At 50.2% G+C, this 18,727-nt stretch overlaps 1 protein-coding gene across 26 annotated transcripts in view; it reads right to left on the minus strand.

The window, feature by feature from the left end:
* LOC106836957 (protocadherin gamma-C4) overlaps positions 1-18,727 on the minus strand; it is a 172,211-nt gene that overhangs the window by 16,311 nt on the left and 137,173 nt on the right. The window contains exon 1 of one of the 26 annotated variants that reach the window (XM_070518067.1): positions 13,707-17,105. The exons of 22 other annotated variants lie outside the window; for them this stretch is intronic. In XM_070518067.1, coding sequence (XP_070374168.1) covers positions 13,707-16,136 — 2,430 coding nt within the window. In that variant the 5' untranslated portion in view covers positions 16,137-17,105. Of the gene's footprint in view, positions 1-2,386; positions 4,997-6,478; positions 9,052-13,706; positions 17,106-18,727 lie in introns of those variants that run through there. 3 more of the 26 variants (XM_070518066.1, XM_070518064.1, XM_070518088.1) reach the window with 3 other exon arrangements.

Below are 18,727 nucleotides of genomic sequence, written 5' to 3' on the forward strand. Positions count from 1 at the left end.
CTCATGCCAGACAATGGCTGTGACTAAGGAGGAGAGAACAAGGCCACTCTGTCTGGGATACAGAAAACGGCTGGGATGGAGCCCAGCAGAGATCAAGCTCCCACAGCCTCCAAGCAAAGCCAGCTAAGACTCCAGGGCTCCCAAGGGGCTCATTTGTAGCCATCTCCCACCTGAATGAAGGTGTGGGACTCTGGCCAGCAATTCACTCCTGATTCCCTCCCAGCCTCTCCAGAGGGTGTGTATCCCATTGCACCCTCACATGGAGCACTCCTAGAGCCATTTCCTCCCCGTTTCTGGGGTGTGCTGGTAATTAATTCTCACACTCACTCCCAGGAGCAGAGAAGGTGTGAGCATCTCCGATTACACTGGGGAGAAGGAAGACCCAGGGCAGCCAAGTGACGCACTCTGAGGCTCACAAGTGGCAGTGCTGTGAGCAGAACCCAGAAAATTGGCATTCAAGGTGCAACAGGAGTCACCACACCATTCCAGGGCTGCTGTGGGGAAGGGCACAGGGATGTCCAGCCCTCAGCCACTGTATTCTTAGGCACGGCAGAACCTACACGGACATGCAGGAACCCTGACAGATTGGCGGAGTGGTGCTGGGCAAAACTCACAACCTACAAGAGGACGGCGGGTCCAAGTTCAGTTAGTGCTGCTCAAGGATAAGGAGCCTCAGAAGCCTTCTCCACACGGAAGGCCCTAAGTGGGAAAGATCCCCACTTTTGCCCCATTCTGGCAGATGCATACCGTCCCGCCTGTCCTCCAGCTTTATAGGCACCCAGTGATTGAAAGCACAAATTCTGGAATTAGACAGGCCTAGATCTTTATCACTTACCCTATGAACTTGAGCTAGTCACTTGACCTGTGTGAAACTCAGTTACAAAGTGGGGATGCCAGTACCTATCCAACAAAAGTGTTGGGAAGAGCAACTGAAATGCTGTGGTTCTCAGAGGAGGTGTGTAGTAAGGCTCTCTCAGTCGGCTGTCAAAATCACTTAGGGGTGTTGTTTCAAAATACAATTCTGATTCAGTAGGGGCACAGTGGGGCATAGATATATTTTGAATCAAAGCTCCCAGGGTCCTGGAAACCTGTGCTTTTCACTATTATAGTTGCCCCATATATGAGGGCACCCTGGCATCTGGCAGAGGCTGTGGCTTTCCATCCACCAGGGAAGGAAGGACTTGCCAGAGTCTCAGATACTTTGGTCACCCCCAAAGCCCTGATCCTAGATCGCTGGGCACACTGTGGTCACGACAGAGCTAAAAGCCTGTCTCTGAGCTCCAGAGCCGGGGTGCTCCAGGCTCCCACTTCCTGCGAGAGGACGTGGCCTCCGGTGCCACTGAGGTCCCAGGCTGCCTGTCCTGTAGGCCTGCTTATTCGCCTAAGGCCAGGCCCTGCCGCCCCTAGGGCCACAAGCAGCTTGGCCCTCCTGCCCACCCGCGGGTTCTGGGCTGGAGGCGCCGCCGCCCTCCGCCGGGAGCCCCAGGCCCAGCGGGACGGGCCGGCCCGCGGGTCATAGAGTCCTGCCCGCCCCGCGCCTAGAGCGCCCAGAGTGGCTCCCCCGCTCCAGGCGCCGCCACCTGGCCCAGGCCAGCCCGGAGGCGACCCGGCCCAGCCCGGGCGGCGCGGAGAGGAGGCCACGACCCGGGATCCTCGCCAGCGCGCTCGGTGAGCGGTGAGTACTGAGCACCTCTGAAGCCGGCAGCGGGGGAGGGAGGCCGGGTGGGCCGGGGACAGCCCGAGCGTGTGAACCTGGCAACCAGCGGCTGGCCGTGAAAGGCGGCGTGCGTGTAAGGCCAAGCGCGAGAGGCGCGCGTGTGTGCAGGTGAGGCGCGGCGAGCCAGGGCGCTGGGTGTGGCCCGTGGGTGTGTTCCGCGGGGAGGACACGCGTGAGCCCTGCGTGTGCACCTGTGTCCTGTCCACAGATGCGTTTGTTTGATGTGGGAATAAGGAGGGTGAGAAGAACAGCGAAGTCACAGATCGAGGGACAGGGGATAAACGTAGGAAGAAACCTAGAGACCGGGGGAGCAGGCCGGCGCCCAGCCTAGGAGGCTGCTGCAGGCGTGATCTGCCTCCACCCGGGACCCCCGACCCAGGCGGAAATCGCCAGAAACATCGCCAGGCCCCAGCTGTTTCTGAGTGTGGGGGCGGGGGTCGGTCCTACCCCCCTCGCCCACAATCACCACCACCTCCCAGGGCTCAGAGCCCCATCCCTGCCTCGGCTACATCTCTGGTTCCACGCAATCAGTCCAAAGGGTCCCGACAATCGGGTGGAGCGCAGCTAGCGGACGAGCCCGCCCGCCGGAGAGTTGTGGATGCAAGTTCAAGGTCCCTTATGAGGCGGCTTCTCCATTGCCGCCCTCAGGGGTCGCGCCCAGCCCCTCACCTGGCTCCGCTCCCGCAGCGTGTTAGAGCGGGACCGGAAGGTGTCAGGCTCCAGCGCCAGGGCTGAAGGCTGCTGGACGCTGAGAGGCCTTAGAAAAGTGAAGTCACTGCCGTCCGAGGCTGGTGAAAAGCACGTCCGGTAGCAATGGCTCTGCGAGTCTGTGGGCCGCAGCGTCACCTCCATGTACTTGAGCGTGCCGTCTGAGCTCACATGTAGGCTGGGGCTGGACTGTTTATAGAAGTCCCGGGAGGGTGAGTCCTGGCGCCTGCAGCACCAGCCCCCACCCCCATCCTCGTCTGCATGCCCCCGAAGGCACTTAGCCGACAGAAAGGTGAAGGTGACTAAGGATAAGAGACTGATGGCTGCAAGAGCCACAATGAGGTAAAGGGTAAGGTCTGAACGCTCAGGAGGGTGTGTGAGGAAGTCGCTGGATTTGGGCATTTCTTCAGGGTCCTTGTCCTCCAGAACCAGCAGCACTGTGGCTGTAGAGGAAAGTGAAGGGTCACCATTGTCCTGCACCAGGACCACCACCTGCTGGGTGTCAGAGTCATCCTCCAGTAAGGCCCGGGCTGTGCGCACCTCACCAGTATGTGCAGACACCAGGAACAGTCCTGGGGCTGTGGACTGTGGCAACAGTGAATAGGAGAGCCATGCATTGTGGCCTGCATCAGCATCCACTGCTGTCACCTTGGTGACCAAGGAGCCAGGAGGAGCAGAGCGAGGGAGACGCTGGGGGACTGAGAGTTCCTGGCCTGGTCTTGGGTGCAGCACAGCTGGGGCATTATCATTCTGGTCTAGGACAAACAGATGCAGAGATGTGTTGGCATGCAATGGAGGCGAGCCAGAGTCTTGAACCCCTACCACGATCTGCAGCATCTGCAGCAATTCGTAGTCAAAGGTACGCTGGGCAAAGACCCGCCCATCTTCAGGGTTGACATACACAAAGGAGGAGGCTGGGGCTCCCTGAATCTGATTCCCAACAATGGAGTAGGTGAGGCGGGCATTATCCCCAGTGTCTGGATCAGAGGCAGCCACAGTGCAGAGAAGGGAGCCTGGAGGCTGGTTTTCTGGGATGTAAGCAGTGTAGAGCTGCTGGGTGAAGAAGGGTGCATTGTCATTAACATCTGAAATGTTGAGCCTGATGGTGAGATGTGCATGCAGGGGAGGTGAGCCTGCATCACTGGCCAGCAGCTCAATGATATAGTGGGATGTGGCCTCACGGTCCAAGGGCTGGCTGGTTAGCAGTGAGTAGTGGTTCCCAGAAGGCTTAATCTGAAATGGCAGGTCTGGAGAGATATCAAGGCTCACTTCACTATTTTTCCCTGAGTCTCGGTCCCGCACGTTAAACAATCCCACTACTGTGCCCACTGGTGTGTTCTCCAGGACAGGGTTGACTAAAGAGGCCAGTAGTACCTCTGGGGCATTGTCATTGTCATCTCCCACATCCACTTGAATCACACAGTGGCCTTCCATGGCTGGCTGTCCCTGGTCACGGGCTCTTGCATGAATTTCATAGAAACTTGACTCCTCAAAGTCTATGGGACCCAATACATGGATTGCTCCACTGCTAGGGTCTAGGTCAAAGAGATTCCGCACTGCTTCAGATGTATGATCTCCAAAAGAATAGTCTAGTTGGCCATTGGTGCCCTCATCTGGATCAGTGGCATTAAGGCGGAGCAGCAGTGTACCCATGGGTGCATTCTCAGGGAGTCCCACACGTAGAACTGAGGACTGGAAGGTTGGAGCATTATCATTGATGTCCAGCACAGTGACAGAGATGAGGGTGGTCCCTGAGCGGGCTGGGATACCCCCATCCACAGCAGTGAGTACCAGCTGATGTCTTGCCTGGGCTTCACGGTCGAGTTGCTGCTCTAGCACCAGCTCTGGGAACAGCTTCCCATCTTTTAGGGTCTTCACATTCAGAGAGAAGTGGATGCTGGGGCTTAGAGTGTAGAAGCTCACAGTATTGGTCCCCACATCTGGATCCTGGGCACTATCCAGTGGAAATCGTGCCCCAAGGGCAGCTGATTCCGAAATGCGTATCTCTCGCTCAGGGGTGGCAAACCTAGGAGAGTTGTCATTGAGATCCAGGATCTCTACCTCTACACGGATTAGTTCCAGGGGGTGTTCAGTCACCACCTGCACTGGCAGCAGACAGCTGGTGCTGGCTCCACACAGGCTTTCTCGGTCAATCTTTTGATTCACTGCCAGAGCACCACTCATCAAGCTCAGGGAAAAATAGTGTCCATTCTCCTCAGAGCCCAACCGCAGTCGGCGGCTCAACAGATCTGTCACCTTTAAGCCTAGATCCTGGGCAACATTCCCCACCAGCGTCCCCGGCTCAGACTCCTCCACCACTGAGTAACGAAGCTGCCCAGACACCCAGCCCCAGCAGCACAAGGACAACATGCACAGCACTTGCCATTTCCCAGCGAGCTGTGGGGGTGTCTTGGGCCCCATGACCCAGAAGTCCCTTCCTGGACACTGACTCTGTGCTGTCCTGTCTCCAAGGTAGACCCAGAGCTTGGAATGTAGCAGCTGAAATCTCCTATGTCTCCTTCCAGCCTCTTAAAAACTGCTCCGAGGTCTGTCTGCCTGCAGCAGTTCTTCTTAGTCACCAAATGGCGGGGGTGGGGGGGGGAGGGGAATTAAATCTGAGTGGAGCTGGGGAGCTGGGGGAGGAGAGGTGGGCAGGAAGAGCAGATCTCCCACCTCAGCTCTGAGTCTGATTGGCTAAAAAGTCTGTCTGCTCTCAACCAATTATAAAGTCTCCTCAGTCCTGGAAACCTTAGGAACAGGAGCTGCAAATCTGTGTCACAGAAGCCTTCTACCTCCCCACTCATTTCGTGCTGCAGGTTGATTCAGCCCCCTTGGCAGCCAAGTTTGACAGCTCAGATGGCACTCAACAGGAAGACAAAGTGGTACAGAACTTCTCAGTGTCCTGTCCCAGCAACTTCCTGCATGACTTCGGAAGCTTCCACTACTTTGCTTGAACCACCAAAACTTTGTCCTTCTGGGAGAGAGAAGCATAACCCACGCTTCCCCCCACCCTCCGTCATCCTACTAAATGCTGCTAAGGTGAGAGAAAAGTTTCGTTAGGACCCTGCAGAGTCTTGCTCTGACTCTCCAGCAGTGCTTTGAGGAACCTCCATGTCAGCTGATGGCTATAGGACTCAGCTCTCCTGAGATCCCAGACTTCAGCTATGGAATGACCATCACAGTTTGTGGTAGGGGGAACATTTATGGGACTGATTCAGGTCACCAGGAGAGTGACTAGAGTCTAGGCATGGCCTCTAGGATTTATGGTTTCACCAATTCAGAAGAACTCTACTTAAAGACTCCGAGAGTGGCTGTCTCTATGAATTACAGCAGCATGCTGTAAACCAGTTTTCTGACATTAAGTGATTTCACTTACTGCTTTTTTCCCAAAAAGGTAATACTCCCCTGCCCTCAATCGACTGCATCTAGCTCAAATCCCACAGTGGGGACTTGATTGGGCCTCCGAAAGACCTGGACTAAAGATCTCTGCTTCTACTTTGATGCCTCTCCACTCCCTTGGCTCTTTCCTCTTTGTGCTCTCTGCTGTGTTTCAAGCAGAGTTCCCTTTACAATGGACTAGGGTGTACTTGATACTGTGGGGCAAAGACACTAGCTCTCCTCAATCCATTGGGAAATGGTAACTTAGAGTTAAGGTAGTCCAGAACCTGGCCCCCTCATTCAGGAAGAGTAGAGAAAGAGTCACCTGGGTTTAGGTGACTGCCTGGTGCATCCTATCCTTATGCACTATAGCCTTGTATGCTCCCACATTCTGGTAGCATGCTTCCACAATACTCTGGCTCTTGATCACTTACTTTCATTTCTTACTCTCAGATAAGGGCATAACCCACCCCCAAGTACTAATCTGTGACAACTCCCTGGTTAATTCACAAAACACTTCTAAAGCACAGCATCTACCACATAGTTACCACTCACAAAAATGGTGACATCACTACAGGCTCTTACAGAGAGGCTAGTACTCTCTGGGACATGGCCCAGCCATATGCCTGGATCAGAATAACCCTCAGGCATTGGCTGAGCCTGTAAAGGTCTCACCTCTAGCCCATAGAGAAGATCAGAGGGTGGGCAGCTTGGGCGAACAGGCTCCCCTGCCATAGGTGCACTGGGTGACTTCACCATCATGAAGCTATCGCTCCGAGTGGGTGCAGAAGCCAAGGGTGTACAGCCATGAGAGTGGCCACCCACATCAACAAACTTGATAGGATCATCTGACCCTAGCTGGATTCGGAGGATCCCATTGGAAGGAGGAAGCCCCTCCCTCCTTCGAGATCGGGTGAGACAGGCACAGGTGCCAGCAGGAAGGCAGGTCACTCCACAGGCAGCCCCACGCAGACACTTAGAGAGCAGTGCCACGAATGAGCCAAAGGAGACAAAGCAAATTGCCACTAGTGATACAGCCAAGTAGAGGGTCAGGCGGGATTCTCCTTCCCTTGGAGCTGAAGATTCTCGAAGATCAGGAACAACTGGATGAGTGTCTTCCTCCAAGGACACTAGGAGAGTAACGGAGGTAGAGAGTGGTGGGCTACCACTATCCTTTACCACAATGACCAACTTCTGTGGTGGGAGATCAGCTGGGATGGGAACAGCCGTCCGTACCTCCCCAGCATAGCGAGAGACTGCAAACAGGCTGGGATCTGGGGCCTCCAGGAGCTGATATGAAACCCAAGCGTTGTAACCTGAATCCAAGTCCACAGCAGTCACCTTTGTGACTAGGTGGCCAGCACCAACTGATGGAGGCAGTGCTTGGGGACATAAGGAACCAGGCCGGGCCCTAGGGCGGAGCACAGCTGGGGCATTGTCATTGAGGTCCAGCACAAATAGACGAACTGTCACAGTGCTACTAAGGGGTGGGTTGCCCCGATCCCGGGCCTGCACCTCAAACTGCAGTGTCTGTGTTTGCTCATAGTCAAAGGATCGAGTAGCATGAACAGCTCCTGTCTGGGGGTTCAGAGAGATGAAGGAGGAAGCTGACACATCTCGATTTCTGGGCTCTAGGAGAGAGTAGGAGATAAGCGCATTCAAGCCAGAGTCTGGATCAGAGGCTGCAAGGGAGCAAAGCAGGTCCCCTGGGCGATTGTTCTCAGGAACAAACACCTCATGTGATCTCTGGAAGAAAGAAGGTGGGTTATCATTCACATCTGAAATATTGAGGAAAATAGTCCTCTGGGTACTCAGAGGAGGGTTCCCAGCATCAGAAGCAGTGACCATGATGTCATAGCTGGATCTGGCCTCTCGGTCCAAGGGCCCAGCAGTCACCAGGGAGAACTGGTTCCTGAAGGCAGACTTGAGGGCAAATGGCAGGTGGTCAGGAATACGGAGGCTCACATCTCCATTTGACCCTGAGTCAGGGTCCTGCACACTGATGAGCGCCACCACAGTGCCAGGTTCTGCACTCTCTGGGAGAGTCCCAAGCTCTGAGGTCACCGTGATGTGGGGGGCATTGTCATTTACATCCAGGAGATCCACCCGAAGGCTGCAATGTTGCTCCATGGCTGGAGAACCCCCGTCACGAGCGCGAACATCAAATTCATAATAATTCTCACTCTCAAAGTCTAGGGGCCCCTGAAGGGTAAGCTTTCCAGTAGTGGGGTGCAGGCTAAAGAGGTTTCTTACACGATCAGGGGTGTGACCACTGAAAGAAAAAGTGACGTTACCACTGGGACCCAGGTCCGGGTCAGAGGCATTGAGCTGGATGAGCAGCATGCCGGCCGGTGCACTCTCCAACACACTTATCCTGTAGCTGGATTGCTGGAAGGCTGGGGCGTTGTCGTTCACGTCCAGCACTGATACCCGGAGTTCTGCGGTGCCAGATCTTGGGGGGTTCCCTCCATCCACAGCAGTCAGCACCAGGCGGTAGTCTGATTGCTTCTCCCGATCCAAAGGTTTCTCCAGGAGCAGCTCTGGGACCAGGCTGCCGTCGCTGCGCTTCTTGACATCCAGTGCAAAGTGTTCATTGGAGCTTAGTCTATAGCTGCTGATGGAGTTGCTCCCCACATCTGCATCCTGAGCCTTTTCCAAGGGGAAACGCTGTCCTGGAGGAGCTGCCTCTCCAATTTCCAAGTCCAGCTGCTGCCGAGGAAATCGGGGGGCGTGATCATTCACATCCACGATTTCTACCTCTGCTCGGTACATTTCCAAAGGCCCTTCGGTTACAAACTCCAGGGGCACGATGCAGCTGGCACTGAGCCCACACAGTGCCTCTCGATCGATTGGATTCTTGATGAGCAGGGCTCCGCTGTCCAAATCCACACGGAAGTGTCTTTGGTTCACCTCTCCAGCGACCTGCAGCCTGCGAGCTGACAGACTCTCTGTATCCAGCAGGAAATCTTGGGCGACATTCCCTACAAAAGTCCCTTCCTGTGACTCCTCTGGGACCGGGTAGCGGATCTGCCCAAAAACGTAACCCAGGTGGCAACAGAGGAACAAAAGGGTAGTCCCCCTGCAGATTTCTATCCAGCTTCTCACCTTGCGGAGCATTGCTGCCGCCTGCTAGTTCTCTACCCGGTCCTGAGAAGCGGAAGAAGCCGACCCACCCCAAATGGCCACAGCAGCTGGAGACACCTATCTCCCTTTCCCCGCGCCAGCTCTGGCGCGGCTGGGCCGGCGCCGCAAGGGTTACGCGCCGTTTTTTGCTGGTGGCGGGGTAGATTTGTCTGCCTTCCACCACCCGATTGGCAGGCAGCGGCTCCTGGGCTCAGCCAATAGGCTGAGCAGAGAACATCCCAATAGCAGCAGGGTTAATGCGTCGCAGCATTGGAGGAAAAAAAAAACATACACATACAAAAAACAAAAAACCCACCTATTTTTTCACCTTCCTCCCGCTCAACAGCATTTCTTTCCACGGGTTGTTACCTCTATAGAGAGGCAGACAACATACATGTAGGGTTTTTTTTTTTCCCTTAACACACCAACTTCCCCCGCCCCTTTTCGGCGGGGAAAACAGCGACAGCCAGAGCCCTAGCAACCTGCAGCCTAGAGAGTGAGTAGCCATTTGAGACTGGTCACTTTGTTCAAGCCAGTGTTGTCATCCACCAATATTCTAAATGAGTAGCTTCTGCTTCAGTCTGATTGTATTAGAGCTACAGCTAATTAGAAGCATTGCCATATAGTCAAAACTCTCTGCAGATTGTTCCGAAATGTATCCATCTCTTTGCAGAAAAGGCTCACACATTAATGTAGCCAATTACATTTATGCAGTACACGTTTTTGTTGTAACAGGAGGCGCAGTGGAAACCAAACCCTTTTTATTCAGACACTTGCTAGTGATATACTAAATTATCATTCATTGATTTCAAGGACAGTATGGAAGGAGGTGAAGCAAGGTGGAGGAAGCCAGGAGAGGGAGATGATCCAAATCAGTAAAGAATCAGTGTCTGGGAGGCGCTAAGGACTAGATCTCATTACCTGGCAGAATGCTAATGTTCACAGATTTAATAGCTTCCTTGAATGATTGAGATCAGCTACCAACAGCATTGTGCCTACAAATCCCCTTTATTTGACACCACGGTATGCTTGATATGTTGTTAACTAGCAACATAGACTGTTTCAAAAGAGCCAGCTTTTCACTTAGCCCCAGGAAGCCTCTTGGAGCTGGAGACTTGATCTCACTCCACCCTCACCCTGATCCAGACCGTCCCAGGAGCCAGGCTACCACCTTGCACAAATGCAGAAACACAGCAAACTGTAATCTGAGTGGCAAACATACCAGAGGACAAAAAAGGAAAATCCAGCCTGATCTGGACATGAGATTTCTTAGCTCATCTGAATCCTCACCTAGACTACCACTGGCTGCCAAAACCAGTGGCAAAACCTGGGGTTCTTATTGTCCCCAGATGTTTTCCAAACCCTTCATCCTTAGGAATATCCTTTTGACTGGTAAGGCCAGGAACCAATATTCTGGTCTCAAAGAGAGGGATCTGGCTTTCTGTGTTCTTACACCAGGATTTACTACCTCAGTGAATGACACCATCGTCCACCCAGCTGCCTCATTCAGAATGAGGGAGGGATGGGGAGGGTCATCCTCTCCCTGACTCCCTATGGCATGTAATCAACAAGTCCTGACGATTTTACACAGTCATCTCTCTCCATCTATACTGCCACTGTGGTGGTTCAAGCATTTGTCAGTCTTCTCCTCATATATTATAATAGCCTTCAACTGTTCTGTTTGTCTCAGTCCCAATATCCCCAATCCATTTCACTTATGGCTGCCAGAATAATGTCTGTAAAACAAACAAAAAATCCCTGATAATATCATATCTATGTCAGTTCAAAATTCTGCAATGACTATCATCTATATATAATAAAATAAAAACTCCTTGGCCTGACCTAACCTCAAGATCTAACTCCTGCCTACTGGCTTCACTTTCTTGCAAAGACTGTCTGTTTTACAAACATACTTTAAGCTTCAGCAGTAATGAAATATCATTATCCCTCTGCATGGAATTTCCTGCAAGGGCCCCTCCCTGCCCCCCTTCCCCCTTTACTATTTGATAAACTACTACTCAACCTTTAGCTCAGGCATCACCACCTCTATGAAGCCTTCCTGATTTCCCCAGGCTAGCTTAGGTGTTTCTTTCCCTTTGCTCCCATTGCTTCTTGTATTATGCAAATCTCCATTATCCTTTTTTTTTTTTTTTTTTGCATATCTGTCTCCTGTGGAACTCCATGTACCATAATGGCAGGGACTGTGTCTTTTCATCTTTTACAATGTCTGGCAAATAGGGATGCTCAGTAAATGGTGAATTATTGATATTATCATTTGTTAGTTCAACAAATATTTATTGAATACTTGTACTTTATATGAGTACTTTACATTGAGTACAAACACTTTATATGCATTACTTTTCACTCTCATGACAATTTTGAAAGGAGGTATTATCTTTATTTTATAGATGAGGAAACCAGAATTCAGAAAGGTTAAGAGACTTGCCTAAGCTAAACAACTAGTCTGTGCAGTACTCATATCCCCTACTGTACCCCTGGTCCATCTGGTAAGAAACAAAGCCTCTTTCTATAACATCTTAAATGATTTTCCCACCAGTTTGTCATCCCTATAACCATAAACTGGCCCTTTACTAATGCCAAGAATTATACCTCCTATAGGTCTCAATTCCTTATATTTGCAAGTTCGCACCAAAACCAACAGGCACACAGTCTATATTTCTAGAACTGGAGCATCATGAAGACTTAATCTTACATATCCTTGATTTGACCTTTTTATTTCAGGAAGGTGATTCTCCCACCTCTAGATTTTTTAAACAGCTTTATCAAGATGTACATCACATACCATACAATTCATTCATTTAAAGTGTACAATTCAATAGTTTTTAGTATATTCATTTACACTAAAATGATGCAACCATCACCACAATCTAATTATAGAAAGTTTTTGTCACTCCCAAAAGAAATTCCATACCCATTGCCCAGCTCTAGATTTTTAAAGAACAGTTGCCCAAGTGCAAGTAGTTTAGGAAGGTTTTCTCTTTAAATGATTGACATATCTTCTTATATCTCCCCTACAATACTCTTCTAGATCTAGTCTATGTAAAGTTATAAGGTTAGGAAATAACATGACAGAATTTTTTCAAGTTCAGCCTGGCCCAATAGGGCTGGCTCCTGGTTCCGTGAACACCAGAATAATACTTTACTTCATAAATATGCCAACTGATAGACTGGCAGGTTCTAGGGCAGTGGTTTTCAAACTTGTCTGCACACTGGAATCACTGGAGGACCTTCAAAAAATACTGATGCTTGTGTCCCACCCCCAGAGATTGTGCTCTAATTGGTCTGGGGTGTGGTCTGGGCTTCAGAATTTCTACAAGATCCCTAGGTGATTCTAGTGTGTAACCAAGTTTGAGAACATTGTTCTAGGGAAAATGCCAGTTGATTTCTAGTCTGATCGGAAGAGCAGCAGCTGTTTCTCTCTGGCTTTCATCCCTCCTTGGCCATTCCATATATGCCTCTACTTTGTCATCTTTGGTGTCTCCAGATTTGCTCATTTCCAAGATGTGTTTAAGATTTAGGGTGGGTAAAGAACTAACAAAAAAATAATGGTAATAGTAAGAATTTTTTAACATGTATGATACACCAGGCACTGTGCATGTGTCATGCAGTAATCTTATGAAGTCCTTTTTATTCCCTTTTTGCATCTGAGAACTGGGCTTAGAAAGGAGACTAACTTGGCCAAGGACTCATGGTTGGTAAGTGGTGAAGCCTCATTTGTCTAACTGTCAAATCTAAGGGTTGGTAGCAATAATACACTTATTAGTAACAAAATAACAATGATTTTCCCACAATTGGAAGTGTGTGTAAGTATCACTCCAAGACAAAGGCCTTGCAGTCACTTGCACACCATCCTGAATGAATGAAAGCTTTACCTTTCTCAAGATAGGAGTTTACCTACCTTTCACACTGTGTGTATACCTAAGAAGAATAATGCTGGAAGGCTAGGGAATAACACTGCGGGTACAAAAGAACTTTCATTTTGTACTTTATCTTCTTTTAGATTGTCTGAATTTATTTTCAAAATAAATGATTACTTTTATAATTAATGGTGGTTATCTTTGGATTTGGGGATTATAGTTAGTTTTAACTTTTTCTTTATAATTTTATGCATTTTCCAAATTTTCTATAATGCACATGCATTACTACTATAACATAAAAATATTCTGTAAATAACATACACATCATTTCCAGTAGTGTGCTTGAAATAAAATTTAAAGGATGTGTAAAATTTTGTTTCTTTCATAGAAAATCATCTGAGAATGAGGTACAGGATCTGTGTCGGCAAAGGAAAATTAGAAGCAAACCATGAGTTTTAATGCAGATCTCACAATCATTTGCAAGATGGACGAATGAGGTAGTTTTTATATTCCTAGCGGCTGCCACTGGTTAGAGGTATCCAGCAGCTTGTTCCCAATGCAAATGACACCAAGCTAAGCTCTGAGTGCTGGGATCTTGGGGTATAGCTTAAAGATCCCTTACCAAGATTGGTTAGTTGTGATGGCAAGTGAATGCTGAGGGTGTGGATTGCGTCTACAGATGAGTCAATTAACTCCACACTGTGTGGGACTACAAACCACACTCTAGCCAGGCCATCCCCCTCACAAAGGTACAACGTTTGCTCTAGGAAGGGCCAGGTGAAAATGTGGATGCATAATTAGGTAAATATCTTCATCACTAAAAAACACCTCATACCTTCCACAACATGGTGCAGGAATCAAAAAGCATTACTATCATTATGGGATGACTTGCTAACTCTTACCTGTCCGGGAGGGGAGCTCTCTGCACCCAACACTTGCCTATAGAACACCGGATCGCAGCTGCGCAGCGTGTTCTGGCGGCTGGCCAGGGGGCTGGCGGCGCCAGGCTTCTTCAGCAGCGGGTCGCTGCGGCGCGAGTCAGTGGTGAGGTACACCTGATGGTAGAGGTGCGGCGGCATCAGGCCTCCCCGCACGGCGTCTGCGTGCAGAGAAGGCCCTGGTGTTCGGTACAAGGAGCTCACGGGAGCTCGGTATAGGTCCCTGGACTGTTTCCACTTGTAAACTTTGAATATGATCACTCCCAATACTGTGACTGCGAACCCCACCGAGACCAGGATTAGAGAGAGGAGTAGATAAAAGGTGAGATTTTTATTTTGCTCACGAGGGGCAGAGCCAGAGGGGAACTCGGCCCGGGCTTCAGGAGATTCCTCGGTTACTGACACAGTCAGGGTCGCGGTGGTGGACAGCGACGGCTCCCCATTGTCCATGATTAAGACCGTGAGAGTCTGCCTGGGCGAATCTGTGTCCTGGACTGGACGGGCAGTGCTGACTTGACCCGTGTGAAGCCCCACGGCAAAAAGGCTCTGGTTGGGGGCTCCCAAGAGGCTGTAGGAGAGCCAGGCGTTGTGCCCTGCATCTGGGTCCCAGCCTACCACCCGCGTGACCACGTGGCCAGCGGCGGTACCTCGAGGCAGCATCTCCACCGAGCTCCCGCCAGGTCGGGGGTATAGGACCTGGGGGGCGTTGTCGTTGCGATCAGTGACAAATATGTTTACACTGATGTTGGTGGTCAAGACCGGAGTGCCCCCGTCGCTGATATGAGCTGTTAATTCGAACTCCCGCTGATCCTCATAGTCCAGGGGCACTAAGGATGACACGACGCCACTGTCACGATTTATCGTGAAATAGCGACCCACTAGCCCAGTTTCAGCTCCTTGCTCCAAAAGAAAGAAGGAAAGGCGAGCATTCTGCGGGGCGTCGGGGTCCCAGACACTTAGATTTAGTATGGGAACCCCGGGGAGATTATTTTCCTCCACGTAAACGTCGTAGGAAGACTGGGAAGATTGTGGAGGGTTGTCGTTGATGTCGGACACTTGCACCCGCAGTGTTGTAAGGGCTGAGAGGGACGGGGCTCCCGAGTCTCGGGCTGTGATGCTGAGGTTGTATTCTGGCACAGTCTCCCGATCCAGGGCTGCGCTGGTTTTCAAAGTAAAGTAATTCTTGAGAGAAGAAGTAAGGCTGAAGGGAAGACCTGGTGGAACTTCACAAGTCACCAGCCCGTTCTCTCCAGCATCCAGATCGGTCACACTGAGCAAAGCGATGACAGTTCCTAGAGGGGCATCCTCAGGGACTGGGCTGTACACGGAGGTGACTGTGATCTCCGGGGCATTGTCATTTACGTCCAAAACCTCTACCAAAACTTTGCAATGTGCTCCTTCGGGATTGGCGCCCTTGTCTTTGGCCTGTATGTAAATCTCGTGGAGTTTCGTGTCTTCGAAATCCAGTCGACCCTTGATTGTCAGCACCCCGGTTACAAGGTCTAAGGAGAATAGTTCCCGCACCCCGGCGCGGTTGTGGCTACCAAAGGAGTAAACGATTTCACCGTTGAGGCCTTCATCCAGGTCCGTTGCGCGGACTTGTACCACGCGGGTGCCGGGGGGTGCATCCTCCAGGACGCGAGCCCGGTACAAGGACTGGTTGAAGGCAGGCGCATTGTCATTCGCGTCTAGCACGGCGATGAGAATAGGAAGGCTGGCGGAGCGAGCCGGGGTTCCTCCGTCCAACGCCGTCAGCACCAACTGGAGACTTGGCTCTCGTTCCCGGTCCAGGGCGCGCTCCAGCACCAGCTCCGCGTACTTGGTGCTGTCCTCCCGCGTCTGCACGCGAAGCGCAAAGTACTCGTTTCGGCTGAGCTCGTAGGTTTGTAAAGAGTTGCTTCCCACATCCGGATCGTGCGCGCTCTCGAGCGGAAAGCGCGTGCCTGGCACCACGGCCTCGCTAATCTCCAATTTCATTTCCCGGGTAGGGAAAGCGGGATTGTTGTCGTTGATATCCTGGATCACCACTTCCGCGCTGAACAGCTCTAGTGGGCTCTCCACTACCAACTCCAGAGTTACGGTGCAGGAAGGCAGGGTCCCACAAAGCTCCTCTCGATCCAGACGGTCGTTCACGAACATCTCTCCGGTCTCCCGGTTCACCTCAAAGAATCTTCGGCTAGCTCCAGACACCACCCGGAGCCTGCGGGTTGACAGGCTGCCGAGATCCAAGCCAAGGTCTGTGACCACGTTGCCCACCGCGAAACCTTTCTCTCTTTCCTCCAGGATCTCATAGCGAATGACGGCAGAAGCCTTGTGCAAGGCACCAAGCAGAAGCAAAACTCCCACCACTCTCCCACTGCTTACCAGTCCGCTCCTCCAGGCTTCTGGGACCATCTCACTCAAAGGCAGTTTCTCTTAGCGGGGTCCAGATCGTCCCGGCTTTTTCGCTGAGAAACTTTCAGCGGGTTAGCGCTTGGGCGCTGGGCGCCGAGTCGGACATGGCTTTCTGGATGCCGTTGATTTGCTCGCCGGCTGTTCGGTCTCTGCCTCATCCCGGGGCGCCGAGAGGGGACGGGCCGGGGCCAGATCTCCAGCGTCTTCATTGGCCGACAGCGGCACGCAGAGTCCCAGCCAATAACTGCACGAAGAATGCGCTAGCGCCGGGCTCTGAGCGGGACAAGCGCTAGCGCCAGGAACTTCACTTTCTTCTGGCTTCCTCCCAGAGTTTATGGCCGGCCGAAGCGCCTTGGCAGTATCCCTCCGTCGGAAGCCTACCTTAGCCTGGAAAGCAGGGCGATGAAGCTGGCGGTGCTGCAAGTCTTCAAGCCAAACCAAGGCCTATTAAACACTTTAATCGTTTTCTTCAATCGCAAGAAGGGGGACCAAACCAAACCGAAAACGACACAACGTTATCTGGAGAAACACTAACATCTTGGGTTTGTTGGAGGACTGGGTAAAACCTATCTAGCTGGGCTCTACTTGTAAGGAGGCTTTTAGCATTTCTGTGGAGATGTTAATAATTTCAGTTTTCTCTCTTAGCAAATGAGACTGTAGAATTAATTCCCTGTCACTTCCTCAGTAGAGAAAATTAACAGGAGCTGTTTGGTTTAACTCTGTTTTATGAAATTAAAAATACAATTCAGGTTTCTTTTACAACTGGATGTTTTTAGCTCTCATTGCTTAATCACCAGGGGCAGTGTGAAATTTTCCCACCCTGTCTTTCCCAGTGAGCATGATCTCAATCATAAAGCATAATCTCAAACACTTCCTTTTACTTAATCAATCATTTCCCAAGGTCTTGGGTTCATATGCCACAGAGAGAGGGTGCACTGCTAACAAAGGATAACATCCTCCTTCCTCCCCACCCCCAAAAAAAGAAAGGAAAAGAAAAAGAAAGAAACAGGCCTCTTTACCACCTTGGACCTTTATAAAATGATTGAAACATGGCAGAAATACAAAGCCTGTAGCCATAGAATAAAGAGCCTTGAGTTTTCTGCATTTAGGATTGTAGTCACCAAAGAAAATAGCAATGATTAGGATAATAAGTAAGAGAGTCTGCTATGAAATGTCAGAGCTGAGTTGTACATCCTTAGACAAGAAACTACCCTCTGAGGGCCCCTGGGTTCCTCTCCTACTAAAGGAGTAAGGCAAGTCAAATACCTGGTACAGAATAAGCCTCAATAAATTATGCAAATCACCCCATTAGATACTAGATGTAAAGTTTTAGAGCTTCATACTATTTCTGTATACTTGTCTTGGACATCACTTTGACTGCATATAGTCCTTTCTGCATGTACCTGAACCTTAAGGCTGGGAGGTAGGCAGACAGGTTAGTTAGGTAGATAGGAAGTATATATAGGATATTTATTGGAGGGATGAAAAGCCGTATTTGACTTGTCTCTCCACATCCTCAATACCTTAATTCATCTCTTAAAACCTCCAGTTTTAAATACTCAAGTTTGACAATTGGCCAGACCACCAAGAAGGCTGATAGGTATTAGAAGAAAGACTATATACTACAGAATATATGTCGAATTTAGAATATAGGATACAGCCCAGTCACTTGTTACTCAGAGTGTGAGCCAAGGACCAATGGCATAGGCATCACCTGGGAGCTTGTTAGAAATGCAGAAATGCCCCACTACAGACCTACCAAACCAGAATCTGCATTTTAACAAAATACCTGGGTGATCTGAATGTACATTAAAGTTTCAGAAGCACTGATCTAGTGGGTTATTCAAAGATATACTGGTTTATCAATCATTTTTTCCCATTCACCATCACTTAATTGACAGTCTGATTTTTAAAAACTAGCTTTTAAAAGTTGAAGTAGTATTCCCATTAGTAATAAGGCCCATAGTTTCCCTAAGACCTCTTCATTAGCCAGCAGAACTCTCTTGGATCCATTGTCCACAGTAGCCAGAGTGACCTCAAAATTTTAATTGGATCATACGATTCTCCAGCTCAAAACTCCTCAGTAGCATCTTACTGCTTTTGAAATAAAATACCAAATCCTTTGCGTAGTATCCAAGTTCTCATGCTTCTCCTTCTCTTGATACTCCATTTACACTGCTTTCACAGTACGGTCGTTAGCCAAGCTCTTTTCTGCCTCAGGGCCTTCATGCAGCCCGCTCCTCTCCCAGGAAGGCTTCTTTCCCTTCCCTCTCTTTGCCTTGCTAATTTCTACAAATCTTTCTGGTCTCACTTTAAATGTTACTTCCTAATAGGCATCTTCCATTAGGGATCAGTTTAAACTATGATCCTTGTTATGCTCTCTTAGGGCACTTTATATTTTCCTGTGTTGAACCCAGCACAAGTTAAAATTTTATAATTATATTTTTGTTTAAGCATAATATCTGTATCTTCCACTAAAATAAAAGCTGCAGGAGGGCACAGACCATGCCTGTTTTGATGATCGCTTATATTCCCAGTATCTAGCACAGTAGGGACTTAATGCTTTTTTCCTCCCAGCTTTATTGAAGTAT

Source organism: Equus asinus, chromosome 9 (assembly GCF_041296235.1).
Source record: "Equus asinus isolate D_3611 breed Donkey chromosome 9, EquAss-T2T_v2, whole genome shotgun sequence".
In the NCBI taxonomy this organism is placed as follows: Eukaryota; Metazoa; Chordata; class Mammalia; order Perissodactyla; family Equidae; genus Equus; species Equus asinus.